An 18257-nucleotide genomic window follows, 5' to 3' on the forward strand; every position below is an offset into this window, starting at 1 on the left:
AGAAGAGCTCAATAACCAACTCAATAAATGAGAGTATAAATGTCAAATTGAAGGGGAGTAATGCACTTTCTTAAACTGTGTGTAAAATTAAAGGGGACAATTAAAATGAGACGGAGGTAGTATGATTTTGCTTCAACAATGATGGTGTAGATGGTTTTGGATCTAGATCCTTGAAATATGTTTGGAGTAGTTCTCACACGGTCAGATCTGTTTTGTTCATGTTTGTTTGTTTAGTCTGACGAAGTCTAATGTAATCCGATATCATTTGGTTTTCGACAATATTTAGTGGAATACGGTATCGTGCGGGCCTCCGGAAGTGTCCGGTTACAATCGTTTTTGTGTTTTTATTTTTTAGTCTTTTTGGTTGTAATCCATCTTTATGATAGCTTAAATACCTACGGGCCTCATATTTTCTTTCTCATTATGGGTTAATGAATATAATTCGATCTCCATTTAATGACGTATAAGAAGATAGCACTGGCATAATAATTAAAGTATGCTACTTCATGAGTATATGAAATGTACACTTCATGAAAAGCAGCATTCATACAATTTGTGCTTTCATTAAGCATGCGCAAATCAACACAAATGCTCGTTTTCTTATTATCTTCAGCACAGAAAATAAAATAATACGATCTTTTTATTTTATTTTATCTGTTGTTTACCAAAGTCTGTATACAAAATAACGTAAAAATTCAATAAAGAAAACCGTACAAAAAGAAGCGTTGGTAGGCCAAGATGTCCCAGCTAAAGTGAGAGACGGACGAGAAAGGACAAACACTTAAACCAACGCTGCAGCTTCCACACCATCGTCTCGATGGCTTACCATTATTTTAGTTAGAATTGATTTCTAGTTATTCTTCAAAATTATGTTAAATTATTCTTTAAAATGACATGTTAGAATTTAATGTTTATATTTTAAAATATATGGTTTGGAATTTAAGATTTAGGATTCAAATTTTAAGGTATTTTTTCAAAAAAAAATTTAAGATTTAATAGAAGGAAAATTTTATCTAAACACCATTAATATATTATCTTTACACCATTTTTTAATTTACGTCAAAAAATTATAAATTTATACATAAAATTTTGATAAATATATGAAAATACCTTTATTTTGTAGAATATTAAGAATAACTTTGTTAAATGTACACATAAATTGACCACAACTCAGCATTATCTTCCATCACCATATCTATCCCCACGATTAATGGAAAGAATCTGCAAAGCAGTATTCAAAGCTCACTCCAGCTTTATTTTCTTCCAAGGAAAAAACAAAAATTCAACTCCATTTTGAGTTGCAGACTTGCAGGGGATAGGGGGCATAGTAATCAAAGGTTCAAGTCCATGCACAGTAATCTCTGGAAAGAGAAACAAGTCATCAACAAAGAAAATAGTGAGAGAAAGGGAAACTCTGTGAAGCTTAAATCAATCAATAGCAAGTGCGGGGAGAAATCCCTAATTCTTTGATGTGACCGACTAAATCGATCGATGGCGGAAGTGTTTTGTATTTTCACTTGAGCTTCTCTGGCCCTTTGTCTTTGACGAAGATGAACTGAGCATGCTGTCTTCCAACTCTGTATCCTAACTCACGACAAACTCCCTCTAGATGGCACAGTGAAAAACATTGGCCTTTATCCATGAGATCTGGCCCTTGGCCTTCCTCCATGAGATCTGGAACTTGGCCTTTGATGAAAAACGTTGGCCTTATTCCTGGGAGATTAAGCTGCTTTTGCTTTTGTTTTTGTTTTGAGGGACAATCTTGGAATGGGAGAGTAGGAAGAGAGAGAGTTGTTGCAGAGAATAGGAGAGATGTAATGGTGTAATATACGTGTCATTATAAACTTAGTAGCTAAATTTAGTAGTCTGTAATTAAGCATTTAAAAATAATTTATTTTAAAATTTTAGTTTAAGAGTTAATATGTATAAGGATATTTATGTAAACTATAAAAAATTAAAAAATTGTGTAAAAATAGTGTTTTTGTATTGTGTAGATAAAATTTCCCCTAATAGAGATGTCAAACGGACCTCAACCCGTGCGTGCTACGCCCGGCCCAACTCATCTTCAAGGGTTGGGCTGACCCACCCAGCCGTCCCTATTTTAAAATTTTCCGTAGTTTTTTTATATTTAAGTAATGGAACAATTACTACTAATAAAGTTGGGGACCTTCTTACTTCTTAGGTCCAACCCTATTTGGAAAAGACTATGATGACCTTCATAGACTTATTTAGAAAGGGTGGATGATTCACTCTTTTCATGAGAGTGGATCTTAATAATTCTCATAAAGTTGTGACATGGTAGTAAAATCTCTAGCGGGTTAAAGCCCATGCAATAATACATTTCGCTTCAAATTTTGGCCCTAATGTGTTGGGCCATGCCTGCAAAGTGTGATGAGATGTGCCGGCATGGCCCATGAAGTCTTTGAGCCATTTGCATATGGATCCCACTCTACACCTCTAGGATTTAAAGTAAAGAATCTTCGTTTGAAGTTTGAAGTTCGATTCTAAGAAGGCGTTGTCATTTTCAACTGATTTGCATTGACTTGGGTCTAACTAACGTGTTGAACGGATTTACGATAATTAATCTTGTCCGAGTTTAGGTTTATTGACTGTTTAAAGGGTACGCTAGTTAAATTGTTCTCGACTATCAGAAAAAGAAATTGGAGATTTTTTCAAAAATATACTATATAAACACTCAAAAATAAAAAATATTCAATAACACATTTTAAATCATATTTAATATGGTTTTGAAAAAAAATATAGTTAATTGTAGTTTAAAAAAATATAGCCTTCTAAGTTCTATCCCCCTCGCCTCCACGTGTTTATATCCCAGACCCTACGCAGACTGACACGTGTTTCTGCGTACTCTATAAAATGTAGAAAAATATATCCACGTGTCCCCTAACAAAAGGCCACTTGTTATGTTAAAGTGCAACACTACCTACTTCAATTATTAAAAACCCTCGGATAAAAAATAATTCAAAAATAAAAGTTTGTGTCAGTCCACCCACGTGTCGATCTGGCACCTGTCTTGACACAGCCACTTGGCAGCCTCCTGCAGCTTTCACTTTTTGTCTAATCTGCAGGGCAATATCGTCACATATTAAATATTATTATCTTTTCTTCTCCTACTCTTCTTTCTTCTCCACTTCTCCTCTGTTTTTCCATTCTCCATACTCCTCCACTTTCTCTCTGATGCTTCTTCCTTCACAACCCCACCATACTTTTTTATTTTCGGGTAAGAAAAACTCGATCTTTTATTTAGGCATGGATTCTTCTAAGTCCTATCAAATCATGTTACATAGCTAGGAACTGAGAATTCATTAGCATTTGAGGCTTCGCAGAATATTTTTTTTTGATTGGTTGAAAAAATATGAGTGAAGAAAAGGAAAAGGGAAGCAGAAGTAGAGGAATGGAGAATCTCTCGTTGGAGTTGGGCAGGTACCCAAGAGATCTGTTACAGAGATTCATGTCAGCTGATACACAAGAATCAATAAACAGAGCTTCCGAAGAAGAAACAGAGGAACTAGAGCTCAACCTGGGTCTCTCACTCGGTGGTCGATTCGGGGTGGACAAGACAGCCAAGAAACTAACAAGATCATCATCAATTGCAGGGACAATAGCTATAATCAGAGAAGATGATCCACTGACATCACCACCAGTACAGTATCCGTCTCTCATGAGAACCTCTTCTTTGCCGACGGAGACTGAAGAGGAGTGGAGGAAGAGAAAGGAAATGCAGACTTTGAGGAGAATGGAAGCCAAGAGAAGGCGAAGTGAGAAGGAAAATCAGAGGAATTCGTCTAATTCAAGACCAGAAGTGAAGACGGAGGACGAGAGAAGGGAATTGAGTAGGAGTAGGAGTGGTTTTGGGATGCAACCGCCTTCTGGGTCAGTGGAGTCTCATGGAGGGAGTTCTTCGGCTATAACGGAGCTTGAGAGTAAGCCTCTTCAAGGTATAATGCTGCCAATTTTCTTTCACTGTATCTAATTTGCTACTGTTTTTGAGTGAGAATGATTGCCTGTTTTGAATTTGTCTCCATCAACTGTATTGCACAAGGCAAATGAGCAATCTGTTTTGTCTAATCAGTCTGGATAGGCAAACTTTTTGCATATGTAAGTAAAGGTATAGTCACTCTACACAACCAATAGGCAAACTTTTTGCATATATAAGTAAAGGTATAGTCACTCTACACAACCAATACGTTTTCTAGCCTAAGAACCAAGGGAAGATTGATTTATGGTTTTTGGTATTTAGGCCCAGGGAAAGGCCTCTATAAGTGGTAGAGACTTGGGTTTTCTTATAAGGACATGGTTTGAACATCCCAAACCGGGATATTTTAACATGTTGCCTGGAACTACCAGATAACGAAGAGGGAGAAGCATTTTTAGTTGGGTGCCACAAACTTGTGAGCAGGTTGCTTTTTTTGTGATCATATTTCGATTCACATCCATGCTTAGATAGACAGTCATTCTCTTATTAATTGAACTTTGGTTGCTTCTCGTAGAAGTGTGATTTTACAAGCGTTTCATCTCAACAATTTGATTTGACCAACGACTGAGATGAAAGATGATAACGAATTGTGGTGACTCAGTTTGACCAGTTCCGGTCTTACTCTTACACGACTATTTCAATTGAAAATTGGTTGGGAAAGGTGCGCCTCGTCGAGATGAGTTGAATGGTACTGTCGTTGGCCGAAGGAGACGTTGGAGTTGGCCGGATCAACGGCGGAAAGAGATGGCGGTGTTGTGGCTTCAAGCTCAATTAGCCAATTCCTTTCCAATTTACGCCGTGATTCAAGCTCTAGCGTCGAAAAAGTTTTTTAGCAGTCGAGAGCTTCGTTTTGGTGAGTCAGCCATTCGAAGGTGGCCGAACAACGATCTTTGAGGTGTGTATAAAAAAACAAAGATCTTTGATGTTGGGATAGCAAAGGTGATTTTTGTGAAATAATTGTTTTTTTAATTTTTTTCAACCTTCATCTCAGTTGTCGGTCAGATCCAATGATTCAGATTTACATGGGTCTCCATATAGGAGAAGCCTTGAATATATTAGGTGTGAATTGAGAAGGTTAACAAATGACTATAAACTTGTGGAGTTTTGGCTAAAAATGATCCTCCACTCGAGCGCAATTGATTCTAGGAACGGGGAATGACTCTAGAGTGTATTAGCTCTAGCGGGACATTAGGGGCTCGAGCGAAATCGTATTTGACATGATTTTAGATTAGGTTTAAATAGAAACTAAACCTAGTTTCCTTATTGTGACAGAGAGTGAGGCAGCGTTTGAGGGAAAAACATAGAGAGAACTTGATAGAGAGTTCATCCTTGTAATTGGTGAGTTTTTCACTTGTATTCTTCTCCGACATAGTGAATACTTAATCCCTGGTACCTGTGGATGTAAACTTTTGTCGAACCACGTTAATCTTGTGTTCTTTTAGTTCTCTACAATTGTTATGGCTTGGATCTTGTTATTGGTTTAGTCAATTCTTTGTGTGCTTTGTCTATGGGTTGATTTTAGCACAACAAAACTCAATCGTAGTTTGCGGTTGGAAAGTACCTTATGATGAATAGTTGGACACACGCATGGGCACAAACAAAAAAAGGAGGGAAATGTAGTGTCTTGGACTAGATTGGATGGGGGTCGGCTTCAGGCTAGACCTACATTTTCGAAAGCTTGGATTGGTTTTAGATGATTGTTGAAATATTTAGTTATATTATAATGATAGTTCAGAGATTACTTTAGCAGTACCGGTTGAACAGGAAATCGGAGGGGTTACCGGTATGATTTAATAAAATATCGATAAAATACCGGTTTGGTCAAAAACCGATTTAACAAACCGGTTTTCGATATAAATACCGGTTGTCCGGTTTGAAAAAATTCAAAATTGAGAATTTTTTGATGAAAAATAAAAAAATATGAAAAAAATAAGTAAAAGAAATTTAAAGAATAAAAATTGAACCTAATTGAGATTTAAATGGTTATGTTGGACTTGGACTTTTATAATTTATATAGTTATGTTGTACTTTCTTATAAGAATGTTTGTTAATTGAAAATTACAATTGATAATATTATGTTTAATTTGAGATTGAGAGTGTTATTATTGTGGTTATTACTTTATTTGGATGGATTTTAATTTATATTATTTTTCTAATATTTTTTCTAATTTATTATTAATTATCAAAAATTTTAATTAATCAAATCAAACCGGCCGGCCAGTTAAATCGTTTTCGGTGGCCTACTGACATGATTCCAAATCCAGTGTTTAAGACATTGTGTACTTTAGGCTCAAATAAGTATTTTGTATTCATCAGAATTAACAAGGTGTTGAAGCTTTGTTCCTGGTATTCGTGATTTGGATTAACAGGTTCAAGTAGAGCGTTCTTTCTTCGTGCCCTGCATCAGTAACCTCAATCAGGGGGTGACGTTTTCATTCTCCGAGTGAATGCGGTTGTTTAGGTGAAATGAAATATAGCCGGCTTAGAAATCTTTTCAGTGGCGAACAGTGTGTGATTAGATGAAAGGGTCTAACGTGAGAGAAGTGGCTTTGGCCTTTGAGTTGGCCTTGCCCTGTTGTGCACTTGTGCTAAACACAGCTTTGTTTCTAACATTTTCATAAGCTTTGCAGGATCAAGCAGTTGTGGCGAAGCAAGAAGCACGGGTAGTAATCATTCTTTGCAAGAAAGAAACAGTCAGGAGGCAGTAGGTTCTTCAACGATGAAGAAGAACGAAAATCTACACAGAACTTGCAGCACTGATGTAGGAAAACTATCCAGAAAACCCGGAAAGGAGATTGGGACTAATCCGAACGAAGATATGCCTTGCGTCTTCACCAAAGGAGACGGTCCTAACGGGAGAAGAATAGAAGGTATTCTATACAAGTATGGTAAGGGAGAGGATGTAAGGATAATGTGCGTCTGCCATGGCGAGTTCCTCTCTCCAGCAGAATTTGTCAAGCATGCCGGTGGCAGCGATGTTGATCACCCTCTAAAGCATATAGTTGTAAACCCTTCTGCCTCTCTGTTTTCATAATGCGATTCTCATTCTCCCCTCGAAACATTGGGGTTGTGAAAACAGAGAGAATTTTCAGAAACTAGTGTTCTATTTTTCAAGAATTCCTTTCTGTTAAATCCTTGAGGAAGAACTCAATATATATAATTCTGTTCTGGGAGAGATTTCAATGGCACCTATGATATTTTTAAAAAGCCTCCATAAGCAGACTTTTGGCTTGGCTCAAGTCTTCATTCTTGCTCTAACAGCCAGGCGACAGGAAGTTTTCAGGAAAGCATCAAAGAGGAGAGAAAATTCAGATTTGGTATGAATTCTGGGTTGTGCAATAAGAAGCAAAAATGTGGAAAAATAAATAAAAAGGAGCCAACCAGAAGAATCAGTAAAGCCAAATTCAACTTCAAGCTATATAACAGATATAAAATGTGTTTATGACCAAACCTGTGAAGCTTCAACAACTGCCCGCTCGCAACCATGTGAGAGTTAATTTTGGAATGAACAGTATTGCATAACCAGTATCATAAGCATGTAATGAAACCTTAAAAGCAATGTCCTAAATCATCCTAAGTGACAAAAATGTCAAGCAAAGACTCAAGAGATCTTGCCGTCGATGCACAACACACTCAAAACTGCAAGGAAGAAATAAAATCACAGGTAGAACATACGGGAGCTTCTGCTCAATGCATGGTTAACTGATGCATAAAAGTTAAAAGGCTAATGTCTAGTTTCTGCACATTTATCACTTGTCTAATGACAAAAAAGCGGCTGCAGAAACATGTTGGGGGAGAAAAATCAAAAACCTAAGATCAAACAACTAGCATGCTCCACAACATCACTAGGTTCTGATGTACAAATTGCTAGAATGTTTCTGGTCTTGTGGGTCGTCCTCTACACATGGATGGACTAAACTGAGAAGCATTGTGTCATGAATCAGGTTGTATGCACTTCAGCCGTTGGACAACTTGCTTCATTGTAGGTCTCCCAGAAAGGGTATCAACAGTACAGGTGATTGCCAAATGCAGTATTTGCACCAGATGGTCGTGGGGTCCTGCATCCCATAGCCCCACAGTGAAGACATTCTTTGCCTGACCGCGTTGCAACAGCATGCAGGCCCAAGAAACAATATTGAAACCATTTTCATGGGAGGAAAAAGAAGGATCCAAGGCTTTCTTATCTGATAACAGTTCAAGTAGCACCACACCGTAGCTGTAAACGTCGGCCTTCTCAGATACGCGACAAGTCAAAGCATACTCCGGTGCTACATACCCAAAAGTTCCTGCTACACCAGTTGTTGCATGGGTTTCAGAAGTTCCTAATAGCCTAGATAACCCAAAATCAGACAAATAAGCATTGAAGTCATTGTCCAACAATATATTACTAGGCTTGACATCACGGTGCAGAACCCTAGGAGCACACTGGTCATGCAAGTGAGCAAGTGCCCGGGCTATGTCTAGAGCAATCTTGTGAATTATCTTCCAATTGACAGCTCTTGTGGATCTTTCCCGAATAAAATTTTCCAAATTACCTCCTGGCAGATAATTGTATATGAGGAACATCTCCGTTTCACTAGCATGGTACCCTATTAAAGTTACAAGGTTTTGATGCCTCACACTTCCAAGAGCCTTTATCTCATTATCAAACTGTTGAACACCTTGGAATCTTCCAACTGCTAGCCTCTTTACAGCTACCTGGGTTCCCGGAGAGACTTCAGCCTTGTAAGTGGAACCAAAACCTCCACTCCCAATGCAGTTGCTGGCATTGAAATTCCCAGTTGCATGAACAATATGCTCATATGTTAAGGGGACACCAATGTCAATGAAGACAGATATTTCCTTTGACTCATAAACCTGAACTCTGGAATTTGGGAACCGTTTTCTTGTAAAGAAGAAGAAGAGAACAACCAGAGCTAGGAGGACGGAGACAATGGCTGATGCAGAGACTATGGAAGCAATCTCAATAGAATTGGACTCATGCGCTTTAGTTGTTCCACCTGACAGAGAAGCTGAATCATTTAGTGTACCATTTGAAGATGACAGAGATAGGGAGTACAGACGGCGTGAACGAACCAGCGAATTTACAGAAGCATTGGTAAAATTTACCATGCTTCCACTTAAGGGAAACATCCCAGACCAGTTATTGAGGGACACATTAGCTCTTGAAACCAAGGTTGCATTGACCAGAGCAGAGGGCTTCTTGTTCTCAGGCAAGCGTCCCAAGCTGGAAGGGACTACACCGGTTAGGTTGTTACCGGCCAAGGAGATATGTTTCAAATTCTTCAACTGAAGGAGGCCGGCAGGGATCAATCCACCAAGGTTGTTTCCAGAAATATCCAGAACTTTAAGCCTGCAGAGCCGTCCAAGCTCACCTGGAATGCTACCCATCAACTTGTTTGAGGACAACAAAAGACTCCGCAACTGCAGACATTTCCCTAAACTTGGAGGAATCCCCCCAACAAACAAATTTTCTGACAGATCAAGATGCTGAAGATACCTGCAGTTTGTCAACAATCCATACGGAATGCATCCATCTAGCTCATTATGTGCCAAATAAAGCCCCCTAAGCCTTGAAAAGCTACCATGAATCCCCGGAACCGATCCCTTCATCTTATTACCAGATAAATTCAATACCTCTAGATTTACACATCTTAAAATCCAAAGAGGAATCTCCCCATAAATTTTATTGAATCCAAGATTCAGAACCTTTAATTTTCTTAACCCCACAGATTCTACTGGGAATCTTCCGGAAAGAAAATTCCCTTCAAGATCAAGCACCTCTAATTTCTGAAAACCCCAAAATTCCACGGGAATCTCACCCGTAATTTCTTTATAAGGAAGTGATAGGACTCGAAGCTCAGTGAGTTTACCAATCAAAGGGGACAATTTGCCAGCTAATTTTCCATTAACAACATCTATACATCTTCTCGCGATTCCAAATCCACGTAATGGAAACTGTGATAACTTAGAACAAGGAAGAGCCTGAGAGTTACCTTTGGAGCTGGCATCGCCACCTGTTATGTTGAGAGAAATTACTCTGGATTTGGAGTCGCATGTGATGCCAAACCATGAACAGTAGCGATTGGAGTTGTTGGGGTTCCAGCTGGAGAGAATCCCATCAGGATCAGAGAAGGAGTTCTTGAGTTCCAGGAGAATTGACTCTTCCCCAGAAACCGAAAGAGAAAAACATAGCATATAGAAAGCAAGGAAAAAACTGCATTTCATCTTTCCCCAAGAAGACAAAAAAAGAAAAGTCGACAGACTACCAATAAACCCCTCTCTTTCTCTCTACATCAAGAGAACAGGGAAGAACTGGTGGAGGAAGACATGAAAGAAAGCTGATTTCTTCTCTCTTGTGATTCTGGGGAAATAAACAGAGGATTCAGGGGAAAAACGCGTTTGATAATTTCTTTCTTATTCCAAAGCCTTCCGCTTCCTTCCGAGTAAATGAAACGACTGATTTTTCCTTAGTCTATTGGTGCCTGGTGGGGCCCCTTTGACTTTAATTACAGTATAGTGGGACCCAGCATTGAATGCACCTCCCCCACGCCTCGCACAAGGCTGAAGATGGCTCCCTGGTCCCCCCCCCCCCAAGTCCTAATAAAACAAGAAAAAGATTGGGGGGCCGAATTGTAATTCCAAGTAGGAACAAGAAACATGTGCATGAGCAGAAAATAAAGAAAGAAAAATGATGACAGGAGATGTAGAGCTGGGTTGTCTTTTTCTTTTTTCTTTTTTTTTTTAAATAATTTGAATGGATGGATGGATTTTGTCAACGAGATTCCCAACTTACTCATTCATTATTGAGTTAATAATAGAGACAACAATAATATGGATTTAAAAATCAGTTTGGGCCAAAACTATTGGAAAGCACCAGTTATTTTATTAGGTTTAGAGGCTGTGGACAATGGATGGCCGAATGGACCATCTACAACCAAATCTAAAACAGTCTGGTTGAATATCATGCATTCAGGTAAGTACGTACACACACTTCGTCGTTGTTGGATCTGACCAACGATTAAGAATTAGTATAAAAGTAATAATAAAAAGAAAGAAATTTAATTTATCCGGATTCAGATCTTCTTCCTCATCAAATTAGACCCCCTTCTTCCTTGCACAACGAGTAGCGATTCCGATCAGATCGAGGAGGAAGACTATATCGAATGAACAACATGAGATCTTGGTTCGGTAACTTGGAGCTGAAGTTCTTGTTTTTAACCAGGTCCTACTGTGATGAAAATCAAGAGAATTTGCATATGATCATCGGAATTCTGATAAAAAGCGCAAAAATGATTCAGAAACAAGTTAATCCTGTAATAAAACTAAAAAAAACCAGTCTCAGAGAGAAAAAAAAATTACAGCTCTATTGAGCGCAGAAGAGAATATATATACACATTTCAGATGCCAAAAGCATAATCACCTCCAACTTTTCTTGCAAAATTCATCCAACAAATGCATGCAAATCTACAAATTTCCGAGTCATTTGTGCAGCATCATCTTTTCTCCCATACCCTCATTATGAAGCCACCCAACATTAGCTGAAAAAACATCTTTGAACCTGAAAACTGATGCCAGCATTTTGTGGATTTGACCAATCAGATGGACGAGAAAGCTATTAAAAGATGCAGCCTTGATCATTAAGGAGTGAAGTTTTCATATTTTGGCAGGCTTTGTGAGTCCAATAAATTAGGAGCGAGTTTCGCTGATGTCCCTTTCCTTCACTCAGTTTAAAGTAGTAGAGGGTCAAGAAGGAAGCCATTTTGAAGAGGCACAAACCTAGCCTTCTGGCTCGTTAGCACTCTCTTTCTCAACAACAAGATCGAAAGCATGTAGGCCATGAACAAGAACATGGATAGCAGTAAGATAGGCACGGAAACCAGCCACAGGAAGCTTGTTTTTGTGCCACTTTGGAGTCCGTTGGTTGGTGATGCTGCTTCTCATCATCTGTTTTTGCAGAAGCACTTCTTACCCCATCTGCCAAACTGCAGGTAATTGAAAAACATGCATGATGAGTTTGGACAGTCAATAACAGGAATTTTATAGAATTAAGATCTATAGAATCAGAAAATATGGAGGATGTAAAAGAGAAGCGAAAATGTGAGAACAATGGAAACACGAATTGTACCAAATGCAAATGAATTTCAGTAAGTGTTGTTTTAACATACATTGGAAAGAAGTGAAGACAGAGAGAGAAGCGTACATGGGTGAAGAATGATCGTGCAATCGCTTTCGACTACGGTTCCAATGGCAGCAGAACGCCCAGCTACAATTACAACAATGGTAGCTAGGCCATTGACAATTAGAACAATTACAGCAGCTAGGCCATTTACAATTCGAACAAAAGCAGCTAAGCCACCTAAAACAGCACCTTGGCCGTGTACAGTAGCAGAACGTCCAGTTACAATTAGAACAGTAGCACGATCGCCATGCACACTTCTTCTTTCTGCAACACACAAACAGTATATACCTCATCCATAGATCACCAACTTTGAGAATTCCCATTCAATCATGCACATATATATCATACACGTATGCATGCCCTCTAATTATACATATCTAGTTTACAAGCACATACATACACAGAGAGCAGAGGCATCTCTGCCTGCAAACGTACAATGGTCTTCAATGTGCATTTCATGTGCATGTAGTATATATATATCAGTTGCATAACATATGTTTACCATACATTGTATCTTCCAGTTTATTTGAATGCAAATGTCGAGTTCAAGCATGAATGCAAATGAGAAGTGTTCTACAGATAGTAAATGGCATTGATTGACCTACACTGGGAAAGTAAAGGAGTTCTTGCTTATTCCACTTTCATTAGAATGGTTGGAATTGGTGGAATTGCAGGATACTACTAGAGCCTGGGCAATTTGATCCCTTATGTCTTTCTCATTTGACTTTGCTGCATCTTTCACAGGCTCATTATTCTTTCCAACATTATGCGCGTCATTTCCCGGCACAGGAGCTGAAAACTGTCCATCAGCTCCTGCAACTGCACTTGCAGGAGTCGGGCTTAGCATGAATAATTCACCTGACTTAGGTATATCCCCATGCATAAGAACTTGGTCCCTGAAACTACTGTTGCCAATTTGGAGGCTAAACAATGATTCATTGGAAGCAACACTCCACTCCATCGGCGTTGAAGGTTTACTTGATGCAAAGATGGAGGACGGAATCCTAAGAGGATCATATCCTTCTGATCTGTCCATCGTTTGGATAGGTGGGGATTGTGTTGTTGGCGACATGGCATTCGGTAATTGTTCACTAGTGATGCCAGAGGTTTGAGATGTTGATGTTAGACCTGGAGATACACTGTCAAGGACTTCTGATTTTGGATTGTAGTCAACTACCGGTGTTGGTCTGATATCCTCATTAGCTTTGGGTGATATAGAGTGGTTAATATCAGTCACATTCACTTGGAAGAGATCATCTATTGATGAGACTGACGAGGATGACGAAGAGGAGGAAGATCCAAGCTTCTTGGTCGGGATGGGTTCATGACCTTCACTAATAGAAGCATCTGGTTCTATTCTTGAATGCTTACAACTATCATCACTACCAGTGAGTTCTAAATATGGTTCAGATTTCTTACTGCTATGACTCCTATCAACAACTTCTGGATTTATCTCTGGATTGATCAGAAAATGGTCGCTGCGCTCAGATCCACCCCGAAACTCAGGTAGTAACTCAAAATAACTACTGCTTCCATTTCTATCAGCAACCTTTTCTGAAACCATACTGCTTCTATTTGCATCACTCACCTCTAGAGTTGTTTCTGACTGCTTCTTGTTCCCATTCCCATCCAGAACCTCTAGACGGTTACCTAAGATTTTGCTCCCATCTTCGTTTCTGCTCCTTTGTTCGAAGTCCATCACAAAATACTAATGGAGTTCAACACTCCAATGCTTTATACTAATTTTTAACAATTAGTAGTAGACCTTGCAGGGAGAATTCAAAACAGAGTGAGAACCTTAAAAAAAAAACCGAAGAAACAAGTGGCATTCATGTATCGAAAGAGTGTCACATCCCCAAAATTACTTTTTGAAAAAATTGTGATAATAAGACAGAAGATGTTTTCTCAGTGGATGCAACAGTGCATCTATAGGTGCAGAGGATTCTATTACTTTTTCCAGAAGAGAACAGAGACTAAGAAAAACCAGATTTGAATGGAAAAAAAAAAAAGAAGAAGTAAAACACACAAGTATAGAGGAGATTATTTTAGGAAGATAACCCCCCACTCATTCACATTACTGAGAATGATAATTGGCAAATATATCCAAAACAGACCTGATAAAATTGTTGCAATTGTGAAAACCCCACCCGGATCTTTACTTGTTAACAACCATTAAAAGGGAAAAAAAGTCAATTTAATACCTTCAGCTCCAATTAGGTTGAATCATATTCATTCACGTAACAAGCCGCCAAACTTGACTGGACAAATAAATACAAATAAATCAAATCATTGACAATAAAAGGGCAGATTTAAAAACAAATTTTCAAATGCTAAAAGAGGTGAAACCCTAACCCGCGATTACTTGGATCCAAAACTACCTGGAATTTGGCAACCCAATTTGACAGGAAAACTGTCTGCGACTGGAATTTGGCTAACTGTATAATCTCTCTGTTCCCCGAAAATAAAACCCTGTAAAATCTCTCTGATTTTCTGTCTATTTTTTAGATTTTGGGAAATTAATGCAGAATGAAGAAGATGAGGAATTAGGGTTTGCTTGTGGAGATTTGATGACGGAAGGCAATGCGACACTATCGGGGATTCTAGACTATCAGTGTAACTAACTATCGCTGCATTTCGCGCCATCCTTAACCGCTGATCTATCACCGATGAAGAGTAGTAAAATACTAAAATGAGCTTACATTTAGAATCTCTTAGATTGACTAATCAAAGCGCGACACGTCAATGGTGATTGACCATTCATTCTGTCATGTGACGTCGCCCGCTATTTTATTTGCACGGTTACTTGGAGTCTTGGAATCATATAAATTATTGAGTTTGGTGTACAGTTTTGAAATTCCAAAAATGTTAGGGACTATAGTAAAAAACACTCCAGTTATTTAAATAGTAGATCTTGTCTCTTAATTCATGTAAGTATAGGGGTCCACAAAATCTGATGATTGAATCAAAGAATGACACATCCACTATTGTGTGATGACTCAGATGCTTTTTACTGGAATATCTTTTTTTATATCTTGCTATATGAAATATTGGGAATATTTGGTTCAATTTATGCCGATAGCATATATGATGTTTAAAATGCTATGACAAATTATGTACAAGATTTTATGCATTTTACCTTAAACATAAGCAATTAAATATTTAATTGTTCCACAATTCTAAGTAATTCTTGTATGGTCTAAATTCATACCAATTTACTTTACAAAATATATTACATATTTAAAATAAAATAAAATAATTTCTTATTTAATAATTTTTTATTTACTCCTATCAAAATTTTTTTGAAAAATTACACTTGCACCTTAAGATGAAGTTGAGATAATTCGGATAATTCAATAAGAAAGAGAGGACAGTTTGGTCAAAAAAAAATAGAATTGTGGTGAAATGGAAAATGGTCCACTGAAGTAGCATTCCAATGCTACATAACATTGCTACTAAAATTATTATTGGAATGGTGGTCCAAAATTTGTGTTTGGTGTCCACCAAACAGACCCAATATCGATGAACAACTCTTATATAAATATAAATAATTTTAGTTACCAAAGTAAATGTAATGGAATGACAATCACATGTCTCAGACATGTCTGGGATTAATACAAAATTATTTATGAAATTCAAATGCAATGTCATGTTATCCATATGTTTTAGATTAACAACTCCTTAAAAACAAATTCTTAAATTCGCTTTCACATGCTTTTGAACTTTCAACATCTTTTTTTGTCTATTAGAAAGAAAAAAAACTTAAATCAACCACACCTCATATGTGCATGTCCATTATAACTATTAGAGGGGAAAATTGTTTCAAAAAATTCATAACCTAGTGAATTCATGAATGTCAGTCACATTAAAATGGAAATTCATGACTTAGTAAATTCATGAATGTCAGTCAGATTAAAATACTTTTGAAGTTGTGGACATGTGCTAGTTTGTTTGTCATTCTCTTTTATAATACACAAAAACCATTGATGAAACCATCTATTAATTAACAACCTTATAGGGCGCACCATTAATCAAATATTTGCCTGATCATTTAATTGAATTGATCAGGTCAGAATAATGTTCCAGCCCCATCTTATTGGATGAAGAGTTATTGTTGAATAAGATTCGAGGGTCGGTCCAAAAACGAAAGCCCATACATCGGACCCATGATACACTAGGGGGTTAATGAGTAGAAATGTGTCTTAATTATATTTAAGAACTTAGAAGTAATTATATAAGCCCTACTCATCGAAAGAGGCATACTTGAGCCCAAGTCTGTACTTGAGTGTTGGATCTAATATTGATCTGGTAAGATAAGCTTAGAGCATAAAATAATATTAAGTGTATTTAAAAAAATTTATGTTCTGAGTATATATATTTTTTAAAAATACACCCCTTCCATCGGCCCTTAGGCCTTAAGGCAATCCCCTTCCCTCCGCCCTTGGATACGCAATGTCGTGATATAGTTCCTTATTATCATTTAACAGTTTCTTCTAACTAAACCCTAAATATTAAACATTAAATCCTAATGTGCCATTTGCGAAAAAAATAATTATTTTAAAGGGGAATTATAGCTCATTCTAGCTAAAAGAATGGTCGATCACAAAACTCCAAGAAGTGTGGTAAAATTTACTTGGCTTGATCCAGGAATGACTTAAATCCTTAAAACTTTACAACTACCTTAATATGTTTGGGAGACTTCAAATCTACCATTTGTGTCTCCAACAATGTGGCCCACCAATACATGATATATTATAGATTCTCCATCTCTTTCAAGCAGTAGACAATCACAACACAACCACCTTGAATAAGAATATCACTACTCACTTGACCAAAACTATTGAGAAGAAGAAGAACAAAAGCACAACCATAATCCACGGGGTAATAGCACTTTTGAGTATTGAATAATCTGACCCAATTCAACTCGGGAACTCATTTTTCAAACTTTTCAAATTGGGTATTCAAAATTCAAATTTGTTTCAATTTACTCATTCGGGCAGTTAACTTGCTGAGATGGCAATAAAAAGTCAAATTCAATTGATTTTGGTGATGTGGCTTGATGACTTGGAAATTTATAAACAAATTAATGTAATTTCTCTTTATCGACGTGAGAATCAAATGAAGAACTCTTAAGAACTCAACCAGAATATGATAATTTCTCTTTATCCACCCACATCAATTTAATTTCAGGTCTGGTCCTGGATAAATTGGCCAATGTTGTTGGGCTGCTTGCTACTCCCACTGTTGTTGGATAATGAAGCCATTGTTATTTGAATAATCCCAGATGGAGAGGACACAGAGGTCGGCTGAGGGCTATCGGAATCTCCATTTCTGGCAGCAGCCCACCACCGGGTGTGGAGGCCATCCATGAAGTGGGTTTGCTGTGGCCCGATTCTATAAGGCCTAGCCCCATCCGGATCTGGCCCATCTCGTCATTCATCATTCATGGAGCTATGAGCGGCCATTGATTGCGTTATTCATGGAGCTGTGAGTGGCCATTCATGGATCTGACCTATCTAGCTGGGCTATTTGTTTCTGATGTATAGATCATAGCACTAGATCATTGTTGCTGGATTTGCTCAATTGTCACTGGATTATTTTACTGGTTTTGCTCTATTGCATTGGAGGATTCCGACGACAGTGGTGTTGTCGATGGTGTCTTGGCCGGTGGCGTAAGGCCAAGCGAGCATAAAGAAGGTAGCATTTGGGAGATTTGGTTTGGTTTTGAGGAGTGCAGTTGGAGGAGGAGGAGGAGAAGAGAGGTTGGAGTAGAAGGGAATTGAAAATTTAGGGCTTTAATTTTGAAGAAGATGATGATTAGCAGTATTTTTAATTATTTATTTATTTTTATAAAATTTCACATTATTGCCACATATTATAAACAACTAATTATTTGACTTTTTATTGCTATCTCAGCAAGTTAACTGTCCCAATCTGCCCGAATGAGTAAATTGAAACAAATTTGAATTTTGAATACTCAATTTGAAACGTTTGAAAAATGAGTTCTCGAGATGAACTGAGTCAAATTATTCAGTACCTAAAAGTGCTATTACCCCCATAATCCACATAGCTAGCCACCACAAA

The 18257-nt window shown here is 37.8% G+C and overlaps 3 protein-coding genes across 6 annotated transcripts; 1 reads left to right on the forward strand and 2 right to left on the reverse strand.

The window, feature by feature from the left end:
* Positions 1 to 3153: 3153 nt before the first annotated feature.
* LOC119991137 (ninja-family protein AFP2-like) lies at positions 3154 to 7797 on the forward strand. The gene is made up of 2 exons (XM_038837369.1): positions 3154 to 3956; positions 6625 to 7797. Exons 1-2 carry the CDS (start codon positions 3374 to 3376, stop codon positions 7026 to 7028), a joined length of 987 nt encoding a protein of 328 aa, XP_038693297.1. The 5' UTR covers positions 3154 to 3373; the 3' UTR covers positions 7029 to 7797.
* Positions 7676 to 10421, reverse strand: LOC119991136 (LRR receptor-like serine/threonine-protein kinase RPK2). Its single transcript, XM_038837368.1, has one exon. The coding sequence runs from the start codon at positions 10220 to 10222 to the stop codon at positions 7928 to 7930; it is 2295 nt and encodes a 764-aa protein (XP_038693296.1). The 5' UTR covers positions 10223 to 10421; the 3' UTR covers positions 7676 to 7927.
* A 929-nt stretch (positions 10422 to 11350) lies between these two features.
* Positions 11351 to 14445, reverse strand: LOC119990903. 4 transcript variants are annotated; one of them, XM_038837041.1, is made up of 5 exons: positions 14378 to 14445; positions 12782 to 13941; positions 12366 to 12440; positions 12198 to 12260; positions 11351 to 11979 (listed from the first exon to the last, which is right to left on the reverse strand). In XM_038837041.1, the coding sequence occupies exons 2-5, from the start codon at positions 13873 to 13875 to the stop codon at positions 11805 to 11807; spliced, it is 1407 nt and encodes a 468-aa protein (XP_038692969.1). In that variant the 5' UTR covers positions 13876 to 13941; positions 14378 to 14445; the 3' UTR covers positions 11351 to 11804. The 4 variants fall into 4 exon arrangements, with proteins under 4 accessions (XP_038692969.1, XP_038692967.1, XP_038692970.1 ...); XM_038837039.1 differs by having other exon boundaries at positions 12198 to 12440; XM_038837042.1 differs by lacking the exons at positions 12198 to 12260; positions 12366 to 12440.
* Positions 14446 to 18257: the final 3812 nt, after the last annotated feature.

Source organism: Tripterygium wilfordii, chromosome 22 (assembly GCF_013401445.1).
Source record: "Tripterygium wilfordii isolate XIE 37 chromosome 22, ASM1340144v1, whole genome shotgun sequence".
NCBI classification, from domain to species: domain Eukaryota; kingdom Viridiplantae; phylum Streptophyta; class Magnoliopsida; order Celastrales; family Celastraceae; genus Tripterygium; species Tripterygium wilfordii.